Here is an 18,110-nt window from a genome sequence, read left to right as displayed (position 1 = left end):
TCATCCCATTCACCAAAATGGCTGTGCATAACCTTTAGCAGCCTTGCAGAGTGCTCCTGGGGGGTGGGGAGGGCAGAAATGAGCGAGAAACAGGCAGCTTTTTGCTCAATTTTGCCCCCCACAGCCCCCAGGAGCATTCTATACGCCTCCTAAAAGCTATGTATGCCCTTTTTTTTGATAAAAAAATAAACGGAGCCATTTTTGCTCATTTTTGGGGGTGCCAACTCCCAGGAGCACTCTACAAGCCTCCTAAAGGCTATGCAAGTCCCTTTTTTTGAAAACCGAATGGGCCCCTTTTGCGAAAAATGGGCCGTTTTTGGGAGGTCTGCAGAGTGCAAAAACTTTTTTTTTAAATTTGCCTCTTCAAAACCTTGGTGCATCTTATACTCCGGTACGTCTTATACTCTGAAAAATACGGTACCTAAAAGTCTGTTTGGAAAGTATCCAATGCAGCATATTATTTTCTTCCTAATCTACAGATTGGACTGCCCTAGTTTCCAGGATTTGCATGGTCTACTTTCATGTACATTTCATTCCCTCTAAGAAATATAAACATAAACTGACAAATGTTTGATATACTTATAACTTTTTTTTTAATTTGGAAGAGTAACTTTAGGTGTAGTATTGATTTTTAGAATATATATACATTACATTAAGGCTCATAAACATGTCCACAAATGTCTCCATCTTATAACAAACTACCCAATTGTTGTAGACGTTGTCTAATGCATGTTGATAATATGTTTACATATCCCTACCCCAAAATAGATTAAGCTTGTCAACATTAATTCAACTGATATTGCCGATGGAAGACCATCTATTGTGCTTGGGTTGGTGTGGACAATAATCCTGTATTTCCAGGTATAGTATATTCCCTTTTTATAAAATAATAAAAGACAGATTATTATTGTTGGTTGCACAAGTCAGCTAGATATTTAGACTGGATTTTGTACTGTATCCCCTTACCATGTCCTTCCTAAGCCATAGGCATATTTTGCTGTTTGATGGTGTTAAAAGTAAAGCTGCATCTTGCAATTGACTGATGATGATTTTGTCAATGCCAGTGGTGTTGAAGTTGTGCTCCAAATGTTTTGGAATTGCACTCAAGGCATCTGTTACTATTTTCACTTTCTTTTTCCATAGTTATTCTATTCTTATTTGCAGCTTTTTGTATTTTCTAATTTACTAAAATAATAAAAGACAAATTATGATTGGTTATACCAATCAGCCATACGTTTAGATTGGATTTGGCATTTTTATCCACCCACCAAGCCTTTCCCAAGATTAGGCATGACACAGAGCTAATAATATGCTACTACAAGTAAATAATATGGGGATATTTAGGTCAGAAATCATCACTCACCATACAACTGTTCCAAATCCTGCTTTTTCATTCCTATGATGTCTTCAACTGATTTTTTTTAAAAAAGCATTTAGGAGAATTTGTCTTTGATTTGGTGTGTGTGCATATGTGAGGGGTGATTCCTAGTGTCAGGAGATTGTAGTTGCTACAGTTTTCCATGCTTAATGAAAAATGTCTTCTAATAGAAATGTTACAGATCAGGATTTAAAGTAAGTGAGGGATGGTACAAGGTGATGCAAAAAAGTTTTATTGGAAAAGGTATCTTTAACGGTAAAATGGATAAATTCTATAAATACATATGTGTGTGAAATAAGCATAAAAATGTGTTCTCAACAATAAGTGAGGGCAAATGGGAATGAAATAGAACTTGTTTCGATAGAAGAGAATTTTTTTTCTGGGAAAAAAATCAGGAAACTGGAGTAGAGTGTTGATTACCATGGTGGCTCAGTGGTTAGAATGCAGTTTGATTCTCGTCGATTCCAGGTTGACTCAGCCTTCCATCCTTTCGCATTCAGTAAAATGAGGACCCAGATTGTTTAGGGCAATATGCTGAAAATATCTCAGAGAAGACTGTAAAGCACTGCAAAGTGGTAAATACAGTATTTTGGGGAGCATAAGACACATCTTTCCCCCCAAAAAAGAGGATGAAAACCTGGGTGCGTCCTATACACTGAATACAGCATTTTTGACCTCCCGAAACCCCGCCCCTGTGCATCCTGGTTTTCGCAAAAATTGATGCAGAGTGTTTGGGAGGCCTGCAAAGTGCTCCTGGGGGGCTGGAAAGGGCAAAAACTAGCAAAAAATGGGCTGGTTTTTTTCATTTTTGCCCTCCCCAGCCCTAAGGAGCACTTTGCAGGCCTCTCAAACACTCTGCATGTCATGTTTTTCACAAAAATGGGGGGGGTGCAGAGGGTTTGGGAGGCCTGCAGAGTGCTCTTGGGGGCTGGGGAGGGCAAAAACTTTTTTAAAAAATGTACCTCTTCAAAATCTTGGTGCGTCTTATACTCCCATGGATCTTATAGTTCAAAAATACGGTAAGTCTAAGAGCTATTGCAACCCAATTTGGAGCACTCTGCAGCTGAATATAAATAAAAATAATTATATTGGAATATTTAATAGGTAGCAAGATCTTTCTGGTATTAAGTTTTGGATTCATATATGTTCAGAGTTTTCTTATTTATAATAACACATTTATTTAGGGAACATTTGACTTGCTATTCAGTTTTAAAAAACAAATTCCAAAATGTGGGAAACAATGGCCTCATTATGCAATATTGAGAGAGATTTTTTTTTTCTGCTCACTCGTTTGGAGAGATGACCAACATAATAATTAATATAAAACTGTTTTGCTTTTGTTTCCTTTTGTTAATTAACTTGTACAAGTACTCTTTGTTTAGCAACTTCATCATTTAGCATTTTCATTACAACAGTGATGAAAAGTAACTTTATGACCAATCCTCAAAGTCTTTGAAGAAAGTAAAACTGAAGTAAGGTCATAAGTACAGTTGCAGTTTCACTTGGCAACTTCTTTGCTTAATGACCAAGTTGCCAGTCTCAACTCTGGTCACTAAACAAGTACTGTTGTATATTGGCCACAACATTTCAACTGTACGTATTTGGTCTTTTGATATTCCAATTATTCCAACATACTACACCTGTTCTGTCCCGTGATTCCAATGAATATGCAGACCCAGGCTTGGCTGTTTGCCATGACTAGTTACATAGATAAAGCTACCCCTTGGCTGGGAACCTAGAAAGTTATCTTCACGAGCCCAAGGTAACACTTACAGAAGGCTTTCGCAACGGCTCGAATATGGACTGTTGTTTCCTGCAAAGATTCCCCTCCCGTCGCTCCACTTATAAACTCTTTGGGAGGGGCCACACCCTTAACCAGCTGTCCTTACTTTCTTCTATGATGTCTTCTCCACAGCTGTTCCTTTCTTCTATCAATTTGACGCCTACACACATCAGGGACAACCTCCCTCTGTTCCGCCTCACTGCTCCCTGACTCATTTGCCACCTGGTGGCCAACAGGCGTCTTTAGTTCCTGCTCTGACTCCAAACACCCTCCAGAGTCTTCCTCATCCTCCAGAGCAGTCCCATAATGGTCTGAGCTGTCAGAGGCCACCAACAGCTCAGCCGACCGCTGCTGGGCCACAACAATACCTATCAAAGAAATAAGGCAAACATAGCCATTCCATTGAAAAGTAGATCCCTCTGAATTTTAGTTCTTGTTGTTCAGTCACTAAGTTGTGTTTGACTCTTTGTGACCCCAGGGATCATAGCAAGCCTGCCCCCAGCATCCTCCCCTGTCTCCTGGAGTTTGTCAAACTTCATGTTCATTGCGTTAATGACACTATATAACAATCTTATCCTTTACTGTCCCTTCCCCTTTTGCCTTCAGTATTTCCCAATATCAGGATCTTCCCTTTCCAATGAGAATAAGTCCTTTCTTCTCATTAGGCGGCCAAAGTATTTGAGCTCCAGCTTTAGTATCTGTCCTTCCAAAGAACAGTCAGGGTTGATTTCCTTTAGGACCCACTTAATTTAGGTAAGCCCTAAGGAGTTTGTGGTCTAACCAATGCACAGTTTCTCCCAAAATGAATTTCTCCAGCCACTAAGATCTCTCAGAACCCTGGGCACAAAGAAGAAGAATTTCTCTTGCATTTCTTTCAGTCTGTAAAATAGGATTTGTTCCAACACAGTGGTTCTAACTTCATGTTGTTCAGTAGTTATCTGTTTTCTATATATGTGCCAGTCTGTAATAATACCTATTTTCATTTATATCTCAAGAATGGTCTCACTGCTCAGGGGATTTTGCTACACCTTTTTGAAAGGGAATTAGTGCACCTGAGCATTGTGTAAAGTGCTAATGGTAACAGTGAGAGTTTATATTGCTTACTGTTATGTTCTTTAGACTTGGTTCCTAGTTCCTGCACAGTCATCAAAATTACAGTAATCATATAAATTTGTAGTTTTTGCAAAGGTATAATTCACCTAGTTCACGGGTATCAAACTCGCGACCTGCGGGCTGGATGCATCATGTGCTGGCCACTTCCACGCCCGGTTTAGCAAAGGGGCAAAAAAGTCACGATACATATGACGATGCAAGTTTGACATTCCTGATCTAGTTGGTTCTTGCATACAAGTGTCATTTGGCCAATTCAATTCCATGGGTGAGGCAGATAAATACGATCCTACGATCTTTAAAATGTATTTTCTGAGAATGCAGTTTCTTGTCAGACAATTTTTGATTTGCACCTTTTCGTGATAATTCTTAACATCCTGTTAATCAGATGTTGAAGAAATGCTAACCTCAGAATTTCCACTACGCATAATACAAGTTTACAACAGTTCATTTAGTGACCATTCAAAGTTACAGCAGCACTGGAAAAAAGTGAGTTAGGATCATTTTTCACAGTTACAACCTTTGCAACATCCCCATGAACCCGGGGATCAAAATTCATGCTTATGACTGTTGTTGTGTCCCAAGATCATGGGATCACCTTTTGCAACCTTCTAATAAGCAAAGTCAATGAGGAAGCCAAATTCACTTAACAACCAAGTTACTAATTTATCAACTGCAATGATTCACTTAACAACTGCGGCAAGAAATGTCATAAAAGGGAACATTATTCACTTAACTGTCTCGCATAGCAACAGAAAATTTGGGCTCAATTGTGGTCGTAAGTCGAGGACTACCTGTACACTGAGGATTTTTCTTCTACATGCAGATAGAGGAACTTACGAGCAACCTGCCACAGTTGCAGTCACTCTGCAGTAGTACATCATCTGTGGATAGTGTCGTCAGTTCTGAAACTGCCAGTCCACCCTCCAAGCGGAAGGTTTTCACTAAAGTCCAAGGAAGCGCAAAGAAGGCTTTGCTAAAGTGGGTGCACTACACAGCAGCAAGGTAAGCATGAGTTAACCAATGTAATAAAATCATTTATATCAGGGGAATGAATGAAAAGTGAGAAAGAAAGTCTCTACATACTTTATCCTATTGAAATCCTAAATGTAATTCTTCATTTCAGTATGAGCTATTTTAAGATAGAAGTGGCACAATTTAAGGAGATAGACATATGGGGCTACATGGGGCTCCCCTTGAGATGCACCCGAAGACTACAGCTGGTCCAGAATGCGGCCGCGCGGGCAATTATGGGGAGTACTAGATACTCCCATATAACACCTCTCCTGCGCGAGCTGCACTGGCTCCCTGTGGTCTACCGGGTACGTTTCAAGGTGTTGATTACCATCTTTAAAGCGCTCCATGGCACAGGATCTAGTTATTTGCGGGATCGCATCCTACCCCATACATCCCTGCGACCAATTCGCTCTCACAGAGAGGGACTCCTCCGGGTACCGTCCACTAAGTGCCAGCGGGTGGCGCCCAGGAGTAGGCCCTTCTCTGTGATGGGCCCAGCCCTCTGGAATGACCTCCCCCCCGATATTAGGACCACCACCGATCTCCGCTCCTTCCACAAGAAACTCAAGACCCACCTGTTCCAACTAGCCGGCCTGGCCCAACTATAGCTTTATCCTTTAATCCTCCTGGCAATTTTAAATTTTAGGGTAGTTTTTAATGTTATTTTTAATTCTATTATCATTGTGTTGTTTTTATGAAATGTAATATTGGTGTTGTGAGTTTTTTATACCTCCTCCATGTAACATGTAATATGTAATATGTAATACGTTTTTTGATTGTACGCCGCCACGAGTCCCTTAGGGAGAGGGAACGACTTATAAATTTAATAAAATGAAATGAAATATGCCCCAAAAACAAATTCCTTGTGTGTTCAATGACACTTGGCCAATAAAGAATTCTATTCTATTCTATTCTATTCTATTCTATTCTATTCTATTCTATTCTATTCACTGTAATTCCTACCCCTAACCTCCTTCAATTGTGTCTCAAAGGTGCTTTTTCAAAAGGCAACCAGAATGTTTTTCTTTGAAGATGTTACACTTCTGATCCAAGTAGTTTTCTTGAAACATCTTCAAGGAAAAACAAAGTCCAGCTGCCTTTTGAAAAAAGCATCTTTGGGACAACCATGACCTGGATAACTGACAATCTCCGTAGACGTCCTTCAACTGTGCTGTCATTTTTGGCATTAGTAAGGTGCCAAAGTAAGCTAATTTTGTCACGACTGTTTTTTCATCATGAGGAGTTTTGTCAGCTAGTGTTGCTAGCATTATAAAGTGCTAAGGATTTGTACATGGGTGGGTGGGGGGTTTCCACCTCTGCTTTGAGAAGTTATTTTCTGTTCTCTTGTCATTATATTCTTAGACTATATTTAGGACAGTGATGACAGTGATGAAAAAGTAACTTTACAACCAGTCCTTGCTTTTATGACATTGGAGGTCTATAAAGCAAAGGAAAACTAAATAAGATGATAAGCATAGTTGCGATTTTGCTTAGCAACCGCTTCAGTTAACAAACAAGTTGCCAGTCATAATTGTGGTTGCTGAATGAGCACTACTTGTAACTATTTTAGACAATATCTATGTACTAATGTGACATGGCAAGGGAATATTTTTGTAGTCATCTATGGCATTTTAGTAGTATTAATTTGTACAGTGGGAGCTTATATTGCTTTCTGTTATGATCTTCAGACTTAGGTCCTAATGCTGCCTTAAAGAAGCTGATGCAGGTGCAGCTGCTATCGGGAAAACCTCAAAAACCATCTGTAGTTACTTCCTAGATTGACTTCCTTATCTTTGTCTTAGCTTGTGAATTCACATTACATCTACGTAAATCCTCTCTGTTTTATTCAGGTCATTTTTATTTTGGGCAGAATTGGAGGTGGATCTGGTCAGTCTATGTAAAGTTTCAGATAGTGTCAGATGTCTGTCGAGGTGTCTTTTCTATGAAGGTGTCTTTCCATGAGCCAAATTATATTGGAAGAAACCTGATTTAATCTTATATGACCCAACCTAGCCTGATTTTCCTTGATGTACTCTGCTTAGAAAAGATTTTGATTGACTACTTTGTCTGAACGTCTAATTTGTAGAAGAGCAAAATACTTGTGTTTCCATGTCACTGACTGAATATATGACTAGAACATTGAAACATGAGATAATTGGACAATAATTTAGTAACATAAAAGTAAGGGGGAATGTGTAAGAGAAAATTAATGTTTTTCTGTATGCAAATTACATCTCCTTTTTTATTTCAAGTGAAAATTCAAGGCAGCTAATAGGTATAAGAATACAAAACACATAAACTTACAAAATGATAATAAAGTCCTGGAAAAACAGATGAGGCTTCCTAAGGAGTAGGAAAAAGACTACTTCAATAGAAAATGCATTCCATTATTTAGCTATGATGAAGTAAAAGACTCTACTACATTCACAATTAGAGAGGTCTCCATTTGAGAGCAATCTTGAGAGGAACTTCCTTGCAGATCTTGTTTATACATTCATGCACACAAAATATACTACACTCAAGGAAAATTACAAGGAATATCACTGGTTTTCCTTTCTTACCCTATTTAGGTCCTCTCCTGTAATGTTACAGTTCTCAAATATTTTGAAAGTTATTGCGCCAAAGGCAGAATTTCTGAATTTATTGTGTAGAAATTCTATAGATATAAATTAAATTATATTTAAATTAGAGTTTGTTTAAAAGCAAATCAGAAATTATAGATAATTGAATCAAAAAAGATTATTCATTTCAGAAACACTGCAAATATACCCTTAATATAATGGTTTAATGCTAGACGTTCAACAATAAGCTTGTTCAAGTTAGTAGCGTGTGATTTTTTTTTTTATTGTTAAGGCAAAGTGGGATTGAAGTCAAGGATTTTGGACAAAGTTGGAGAAGTGGTATTGCCTTTCATTCAGTTATTCATGCTATCCGTCCAGAACTGGTGGATTTGGAGAAGGCAAAAACACAATCTAACAAAAAAAATTTGGAAGAGGCCTTTACAATTGCAGAATCAGAACTGGGAATCCCAAGACTCCTTGATCCTGAAGGTAGGGTAACACTTAATGTATAATTTAAAACAATTTAGAAAATTTATAAATGGTTTGATCTTTTATTTCACATGTGACAAAAACAGCATTTGTTTTTATGTCTTATTTTTACTCTATTTTTTTTATTTTTTTCCCCAGATGTGGATGTGGATAAACCAGATGAAAAATCAATTATGACCTACATAGCACAGTTTCTGAAACATTATCCAGATCCTCATAACACAGCAGGCGATGCACAGGAGGCTGATGTATGTTTTAAATTACAATGTACAATAAAATTGTCAGACACGATAGTAAAAGTTTAAAGGACATCTAAACATAGTTTGAATTAATGAGCATTGGATGAAAAGAATTGCAATTTAGAAAAGTAAAGACGAAAGTTTGAAATGGAAAGAGATGGGATAGTGGGCTTCATTGGGATCACAAATATAGAAAGATGAATAATTTCAAAAGTTGTTTTGGGGGATCTGATGGTAATGATTTGTACATTTTTATCAACTCTTTTTTAAAATATAATTTGTATTAAGAATTGTAATTACAATAGTAAACATTAATACAAATTAAACTTAGAGAAAGAAAAGAGAATGGAAAACATTAAAAATGAAGGAAAGGGGAAGACAGAAGAAAATGAATATAATAAAGAAAAAATATAAAGAAATATAAAGACTTCTGAACTTCATTATAAGAATAACTCTTTACTCCCTATAAGATTAAACATTATCTCTTCATTACATATCCTATACCTTATCTGTAAGCAATTTCATAGTACATGAATCCTGCCAGAACATTGCAAAACAAGCCTTATTTTAACTTTGATTAAATAAACCAGATTCTGTTCCTTCCTTTTATTTGTAACAAATAAACCTATAATAAATTTATTTGTAACAAATAAATCTTAATCTATAATACAATCTAAGATTGTTATGGTATTTGATTTTACTTTCAATTCTTTTTTATCCTGTCACACAGACTTTTTCAAGGCTTTAACAAGTCTTTTTTCTTCTAGATCCAATAAGATCATTCTCCTGATTTATCATTTGTATTTCCCTTTTACTTTTCTTTTGTATATCTAGTAAAGTGCCCTTTTCCAAATTCTTCTCTTGGCCTCTCATTTGTAGTTTCACTTCCTGTTATTTCTCTATCTTGCTAGATAAAATTGTTCCACATCTGTCATTCATTCTTTAACATCTATTAGACGTATTCTATCCATAGGAGCAGACATCATTACTGAGGCTGTTGACATTTAGTTACTAACTTCTGGCTACATTCTTCAAAGATCTCCTGTTATTTTGGATGTTTAACATTTTGTAACATTTTGTAAATCCCAGTGTTAACTGACAGCAGGCATATTTTTTCTTGTGCTTAAAATCTTTAGCCTGTTTCTCATGACTTGCTTATTTCTTATGTTAATTCCAAAATCTTATAGTATAAGTCAACATTCCAAATTTATCTGGACTCTTAATTCATTTATATATTTCTTACATCAGAATCTTGCTTAGCTTTTTGCTGTTTATTTCAAATTCCTTGATCTTTTTACACATGGGAGCTGCAAATTAAATGCATGCAATTTGGTTGTGAGTTAAATGCTCTTTTTATTTGTCACAGAAAGATCAACCGATGCTAAGAGATCTGAAAATTTGGATTGAACAATACGAAAGAGATTTGTCAAGGACACAAATGACGGAAACAAGCTTACAAGAAAAATACCAGGTATTTCTGATTATCTAGTTCCAGCAGAAGAACAGAATGTGATTGAGGAAGGCTATATCAGCCAAAAAGTTGTGAAGACTGTATAAAGTAAAGGAGTTTTAGTCCAACAAATAAAGAGGCAATGGACAGGAGAAGACTGAAGAAGACTGCACTTAGATTCTGAACTTAGATGTTGTAGTGGTAGCTTTGAATTTTTTTTCTTTTTATAAAGATTATTTATGTTTTTGTACTCTTTTTAATACTGCATGCTGCCCATGGTTACATTGGGGACAGCAGCATTAGAAATTTGGTAGATGAATAAATAATACTGTGTCCTTGTTCTTATATATTTCCTGCAGTCGTTCAAGCATTGCAAAGCACAATATGAAGCAAAGAGGAAACAAGTTGAACGTGCAATCCAGTCTTTAAGAAAGGATGGAAAACTTTCCCTTGATCAAGCTCTGGTGAAGCAAGCCTGGGACAAAGTTACTTCTCAAGTAAGTTTAGAAGACATAAGTATTCCTACCAATTTTTATCTGTGTGTAAAGTTAAGCGAAATGTTTGTGAGTGTTCAGATTTAATATTAAAACATGCATTTTTGAAATAAACACATTATTCAGAAATTGAAAAAAAAAGTTGCTGTACATTTTTTTTTCATCTCTGGCACACATATTTATTTCTAAAGCATGAATAAAGAAAGTGTCCAAATATGGACACTTTACAAAGCTAGATGACGTCGCACAGAGCCTGAGATAGTCACAGCCTTTTCAGAAATGTGTGACACAAAGAGCTGTGACATTTTCAAGTTTGTTTTATCAAAGTCATGAATCTCCTCTTGATTAAGTTTGGAGAATCATTTTCCCTCCGTTGATAAGATAGTAGCCTCAATTAATGGCTGACTTAAGCAAAATATTCATTGGCAAAGGTGATTGTTCCATGACTCAGGAAACACTAACAGTATATGGTTTCTTTATTTTTGATTTAAATGAATTGTGTGATTCCAGTTCTTTGGATTTGTTATTATGTATGGCTACCTTCTTCTTAGTCTATCTAGTTGATCACTAACTTTGATGATGTTACCTAGTTAGAGTAATGAAACATCTGGAAAAAAACAAACAAGCTCAGAGAGCATCAAGGATTTCTCATTTCAATCTCGAGCTACCAATATTCTCCTTCATTGATGATATTATTATTATTATTATTATTATTATTATTATTATTATTATTATTATTATTATCATCATCATCATCATCATCATCATCATCATCATTATCATTATCATCATCATCTTATTTAGAAAAAGACATAAGAAAAAGGAAGTATCAAACATATTAAAGAAGTAAATGAGCAAAATTACAAATAAGGAAATATGGAAAGGTTGAAAATATGCTAAAGGTTTAAAATATGCTAAAGGTTTAAAATATCATAAAGACTTCTATTTTAGAATATTATTGATTATTGTAAAATATATCATGTCATCAATATTAAATACAAAAGTTGAAAGTCCTTAAGATTTAAACTAAAAATACCTGGTTAGCACAGTATAAATCACTAACTAAAATGATAAACTATGCAAGATGAAACCAATATTCAAAGTCACAATTTTCATGAAATTAAAAATCTAAATTTTATATGTGAAAGCCTCAAATATGGAGCTTGATGTAAGTCCACATATAAAGTTACATTTGAAACATAGACTCTGGTTGGAATTGAATCCTGCATCAGAATTACTTTTTAAATATAAAGTTATTTTGGACAATAAGGCATAATTTAGTTAATCAATCTTCCAAATAACAAATCAAGCAACTTTCCAGTAGGTAAAATTGGAAATCATTGCAGCTATTACACAAACATTGTTAGTTTGGTATATTTCAGAGGAATATCTCAGATTGAATTGAGATCTCAGTTGTCAATATTTGTTCTACTATGAGTCATTTTTCAGAATTGCTGGATTTTATAGGAATGCCACTGTTAGGGATGTAAACCTAGTCTTGGCTTGGCAATGTATATAAGCCATGATTGTAACAAATGTATATGTTACTTTAAATGCTACAGAGATGTAATTGGTTGCTGTTACCTCAAGCAGCCATAAGAGGGAGCCAGAATGACTGTTAGCTCTCTGTTTGTTAGACACTGATTGGTGTATTGTGAGGTATTGTGTTGTGCTACTGTTAGCTACTTTGTGTGCTATTCTGATTATTTGATAACAATTAGTTCATATTCGTGGGGAGAATTCCGCAGCAAGATATTGGGAGAATTTGAACAAGATATATGTGCGTGACACTGTAGGTGCACATATACATCTTACCCGCAAGCTGTTTAGGGCACGTCTTCTGAAGGGTGGAGATATGTTAGCTCATGTAAACTTTATAAAAGGAGTTTTCCAAGAGCTACATGAAAAGGAACTTATTTTCTCAGAGTTACATCAAGTTTGCATCATTCTGTCCTCACTGGATGAGAGGTATGATGATTTTGTATCTTCCCTTGAGGTCCTAACCCGAAATGAACTAACATAATATTTAACCCATTTGTATTTAGGTCATATTTCACTAGCGCTTTAAAAATTAAACTCAACAGGCATTTGTCATTACATGTTGATTTTCAAATTCAATCAAAATTTCTCAGTGTATCCCTTTCTGCAGCTCTTTTGATGCTGTACGGCATATTTAGACAACAAAATGAAGCTTGGAAATTGGAGTACTAGTTCCCTTAATGCCTTGTTTTCCAGCTTTTTGAATGGCACTTGTATCTTGATAAATCTCTTCCTGCACCACTGGGCCCTATCGCAGCCTGGCTTTGTAGGGCTGAGACCTCTCTTAGGGAAGACATTTCCATTCAGCAGTCTCATGAGGAAACAGCAGATACGTTACATCGGAAACTTGAACAGCATAAGGTTTGTATATTTTCAGTTGTATGATATTGTTTCTAAATTTGTATGCATATTGGAGCATGAGGATTTGAAAGTATGAATGACTTATGATTTGCCGTAAGTACATAAAGAGGCCCTGCTGGTCTATGATCATAATAAACATTTGATTGATAAAAAAAGGCTAAGACCGTGATGGAAAACCTATGGCACGCATTCATGCATGCATGCACGCCTTCCGCCAGCCAGCTGATTTTCCAGTCTCTGCCGCACATGCGCAGGGCGCAAGCAGGAGGTAGGCAGCAGGGGGCGTGCACCCATGTATGGGCAGCAGGGGCATGGGGTGCAGCACTCCCCCCGCTGCCCATTTTTGCTCCCAGGAGGCTGCAGGGAGGCCTAGGCCCAAAATGGGGCGCAGAGGGTGTATGCATGCACATGGAGAGTACGGGGGGTCACATGTGCAGGGGCCGGGGCGTGTGGGGGAAGAGCTGTATCATGTGCATTGCATAAGGTGTTCGGGCAGCACGCGATGACACAAAGTGGACTAAGATATATTTACAGTAATAGAAGACTATTGAAAAAGTACATGGCTTTTGTTCTTGGTTAACTTATTGTTGCATTTTACAAAAATGTTTTTGAACTTAGTTGTCTCCTCAGTTAGTAATTCATTCCAGGCTATCCAGTCAGTGTGGCAAACTGCTGGGAACTTTGTAGACTCTCATTGTAACAGCCTGGAGGGCATCTGGAAGGATAAGGCAATTCTATGGCATTTGTAGAAGGAAGCAAAAAGTGGGAACTACCTATACGTTATTCTTGAAATCAACCATATTTTCCAAGCCATCTCCAATAAAAGGAGAGATATAAATGCAGTTATGTAACTTTGCCCTATTATATTTATGAAAAGATTTGCTTCAGAAAGAAACCCTATAGAATTAAGATGTTGTATCGGGTTTTTCGTTTAATGATTGAATATGTATCTCTGTTCCATTTAAGCAAATTCATTATTTTTATTTTAAAATTATGCAACTCATTGGTTTAAATGTTACGCAACTCACTTGTTTAAAATTTGGACTTGTATTAATTAAATTTAATAGTCTTATTCATTACATACAATTATAACATAGTTTAAATTTATGTATTTATTAAATTTATAAGATACCCTGATTTCTTAGCGCTCTGGATAGCTTATAAAATACAATAAAAAAACAGGAAAGGGTCTTCATCATCATCTTAGCCATTGTCTATCCACTGCAGGATGAACGCCTCTTCCGCATGTTTCCAAACAATATGCTCCTGAGCTTTCTTTTGCCAATTGGGCCCACAATACTTGCTGATGTCATTGATCCATCTTGTTATAGGTCTCGTTCGTGGACACTCTTTATAAAGTGGGATCCACAACTATCTATACACCTTTCTGTATTCTTTATTGCATTTTTAAGCCACCCGGAGTGCTAAGAAATTGGGGTTCCCTATAAATTTAATAAATAAATAAATTTAAGCAGTCTTCTAATTAGTTAAATTAGACCATTAGTCAATCTGATTTGTAACTACTTTTACTACTGAGATGATTTTCTTTAATTCTTTACATCTGCTAAATGAGAAGATGACAAGAATATAGATGCAAAATATTTACAAGCATTTATGTTTTATATTAATAAATAATCCAAATGAGTATATTAAAATATAAGTAAAATATCACTTTAATGATGCTGTTGTTGTTTTGTTGAAATAATGAAATGCATCATGTTGGCTCTTATATACCCTTGAACTTTAGAGCAATGGTTCTCAACCTGTGGGACCCCTTTGGGGGTCAAATGACCCTTTCACAGGGGTCGCCTAAGACCATCGGACACATATTTTTGAAAAAATATGGAAAACAAAAAATAATTTTATGGTTGGGGGTCACCACAACATGAGGAACTGTATTAAAGGGTCATGGCATTGGGAAGGTTGAGAACCACTGATCTAGAGGCATCACATCTAGTTCTGTGCTATGATTTTTAAAAGAGAGATCTTGAGAAAAGGAATGATTATATGTATATATGGAAATGCACAAAGCTTTCCTGTTACTAATAGAAATAGAATAACAGAGTTGGAAAGAACCTTGGAGATCTTCTAGTCCAACCTCCTGCTCAGGCAGGTAACCCTACACCATTTCAGACAAATGGTTATCCAATGTCTTCTTAAGAGCTTCCAGTGTTGGAGCATTCACAACTTATGGAGGCAAGCTGTTCCACTGATTAATTATTCTAACTGTCAGGAAATTTCTCCTCAGTTCTAAATTGCTTCTCTCCTTGATTAGTTTCCACCCATTGCTTCTTATTCTACCCTCAGGTGCTTTGGAAAATAGTTTGACTTCCTCTTCTTTGTGGCAACCCCTGAGATTTGGGAACATTGCTATCATGTCTCCCCTAGTCCCTCTTTTCATTAAACTAGAGATACCCAGTTCCTGCAACCATTCTTTATATGTTTTAGCTTCCAGTCCCCTAATCATCATCTTCTCTGCACTCTTTCTAGAGTCTCCACATCTTTTGTACATTGTGGCGACCAAAGCTGAATGCAGTATTCTAAGTGTGGCCTTACCAAGGCATTATAAAGTGGTATTAACACTTCACATTGTCTTGCTTGCATCCCCCTGTTTATGTAGCCAAGAACTGTGTTGGCTCTTTTTGGCAGCTGCTGCACACTGCTGGCTCATATTTAAATGGTTGACCACTAGGATTCTAAGATCCCTTTCACAGTTACTACTGTTGAGTAGGGTACCACCTATACTGTACCTGTGCATTGCGTTTTTCTTGCCTAATTGTAGAACCTTACTTTTTTCACCATTGAATTTCATTTTATTAGATAGTGCCCAATGTTCAAATCTGTCAACATCCTTCCAATGTTCCCTCTAAGATGCACGGCTGCGCACATGGCAAGAAAACACAGCGCAGCAGTTTTCAACTGCCGCGCAGTGATTTCTACTGCCACAGGCTCCGGAAGCTGGGAAGGTCCTTTGCAGGCGGCTAGAACTGGCCACCCGCAAAGGACCTCCCTGTAGTTGTTTTAATGAGCATGGGGCGACTGACGGTAGTTGTGAAGCCCCAAAGCCCACGCCGCCACCGGAATAAGTGCTGCCACCTCCTCCTCCTCTAACAGCACTGCCGGATTTGCCACCCGGCGCTGCGGCTGAGGTGAAGCCGCCAAAGCTCTAGCCGGCATTCCCGCGCATGGCAGCGGTGCCTCCCCTTCCGCTCGGAGCACCTGAGCTGAGCCCCATGTCACCCCTGCCCCCTCCTCCTCCGCCGTGCTTTTGAGGAGCCATGAGGCTGCGGGAGCCAGTAGGAAGGCAACGGAGGGGATGGGAGCAGAGGAAAAAAAGGCCTCATGGCTCCTCAAAAGCACTGTGGATGAGGAGGGGGCAGGGGTAACGTGGGGCTGAGCTCAAGTGCTCCGAGCGAAGGGGAGGCATCGCTGCCATGGGTGGGGGCGCCAGCTGGACCTTTGCCTGCTTCACCTCAGCCGCAGCGCCGGGCAGCAAATGTGGTGGTGCTATTGGAGGAGGAGGAGGAGGTGGTGGTGGTGGCAGCAGTTATTCTGGTGGCGGCGGGGGCTCGTCGGCATCTTCAGCAGCAGCCCTGCCCATGATGAAGAAACCAAAGATGGAGCAGATCCATGCAGATCTGTTGCTGCAACATGACTGGAGGAGGAATTCTGGGAGTTGAAGTCCACAAGTCTTAAAGCTGTCAAGTTTGAAGACCCCTGTGGTTTTTTTCTAAAGGGTTAGAGGTGCAAGGGTCTTGTAACTTGACAGCTTTAAGACTTGTGTGCTTCAATGCCAGAGTTCCTGAACCAACATGACTGGAGGAGGAATTCTGGGAGTTGAAGTCCACAAGTCTTAAAGCTGTCAAGTTTGAAGACCCCTGGGTTTTTTTTCTAAAGGGTTAGGGGTGCAAGGGTCTTGTAACTTGACAGCTTTAAGACTTGCGTGCTTCAATGCTAGAGTTCCTGAGCCAACACGACTAGAGGAGGAATTCTGGGAGTTGAAGTCCACAAGTCTTAAAGCTGTCAGGTTTGAAGACCCCTGGTTTTTTTTTTCTAAAGGGTTAGGGATGCAAGGGTCTTGTAACTTGACAGCTTTAAGACTTGCGTGCTTCAAATGCCAGAGTTTCTGAGCCAACATTTTGGTTGCTAAGCAGGAGCGTTGTTAAGTGATACTAATATTATATAACACTTTTAATTAAGCGGGTACCTTGAAGAAACATAACTTTGAGTTTCAAATAATACTGATTTCGTTGTTGTCTTAGGTGACATCTGTGAAAAAAATTCATGTGCTCAGGCATGAAAATGTGCCGCTCAAACACTATACTTTTCTGCTCACATTGAAAAAAAATTAGAGGGAACATTGGATCCTTCTGTATCTTTAGCCTATCTTCTGGAGTGTTGGCTATTCCTGCCAGCTTGGTGTCACCTGCAAATTTTATAACTTCCCCATTTATCCCCTCATCCAAATCATTGATGAAGATGTTGAAGAGTACTGGGCCTAGAACAGAGCCTTGGGGTACTCCACTGCATACTTCCCTCCATGTAGATGCAGTTCCATTGAGGACTACAATAATGGCTAGTATTCTGGTTCTGACTAAACACATACAACTTATATTTTATGAAGAGGAAAAAGATCATATTTGCATTATAGGGCTAGAAATTTTGAACTTAGGTACCTCAAATGGGCTAATTTGCAGAATGTGTCCAAAATCCAGGACTCATGTCTCATGAGGTAATGAAATTTGTGAAAATTGTGGTTGTTTCATTGCTATTGGCTGCTGTTGTGCTGCTCCTTTGGTCATGTAATCATATGGTCTTAATTTTTAAGATTTTTGTCCCAGCCAATTTTGCTATCTCTCTTATCCAGTAGCTATCAGTTACCTGCCTGCTGGAAAGAGAAAGGGGAAGGGGAAGGAAGGAAGACTTTGGAAAAAGTGCAAAGAAGAGCAACTAAGATGATTAAAGGCATGGAGACTAAAATATATGAACGGTTGCAGGAGTTGGGTTTGGCTAGCCTAGAGAAAAGAATGACCAGTGGGGGACATGATAGTAGTATTCCAGTATTTGAGAGGTTGCCCCAAAGAGGAGGGGGTCAACTGATTTTCCAAAGATCCAGAGGGGCAGGACAAGAAACAATGGATGGAAACTAATCAGGGAGAGAAGCAACCTGGAGTTAAGGAGAAACTTCT

At 38.0% G+C, this 18,110-nt stretch overlaps 1 protein-coding gene across 1 annotated transcript in view; it reads left to right on the top strand.

Moving 5' to 3' along the window:
- The window catches only part of SYNE1 (spectrin repeat containing nuclear envelope protein 1), a 325,193-nt gene that overhangs the window by 57,902 nt on the left and 249,181 nt on the right, over positions 1–18,110 (top strand). Inside the window, exons 6-12 of the mRNA XM_081943908.1 lie at positions 769–861; positions 5,098–5,276; positions 8,142–8,338; positions 8,477–8,586; positions 9,944–10,048; positions 10,387–10,524; positions 12,757–12,921. Coding sequence (XP_081800034.1) covers positions 769–861; positions 5,098–5,276; positions 8,142–8,338; positions 8,477–8,586; positions 9,944–10,048; positions 10,387–10,524; positions 12,757–12,921 — 987 coding nt within the window. The remainder of the gene's footprint in view (positions 1–768; positions 862–5,097; positions 5,277–8,141; positions 8,339–8,476; positions 8,587–9,943; positions 10,049–10,386; positions 10,525–12,756; positions 12,922–18,110) is intronic.

This window comes from Natrix helvetica (assembly GCF_964273705.1).
Source record: "Natrix helvetica genome assembly, chromosome: 2".
In the NCBI taxonomy this organism is placed as follows: Eukaryota; Metazoa; Chordata; class Lepidosauria; order Squamata; family Natricidae; genus Natrix; species Natrix helvetica.
This window is presented reverse-complemented; position numbering and strand designations above follow the sequence as displayed.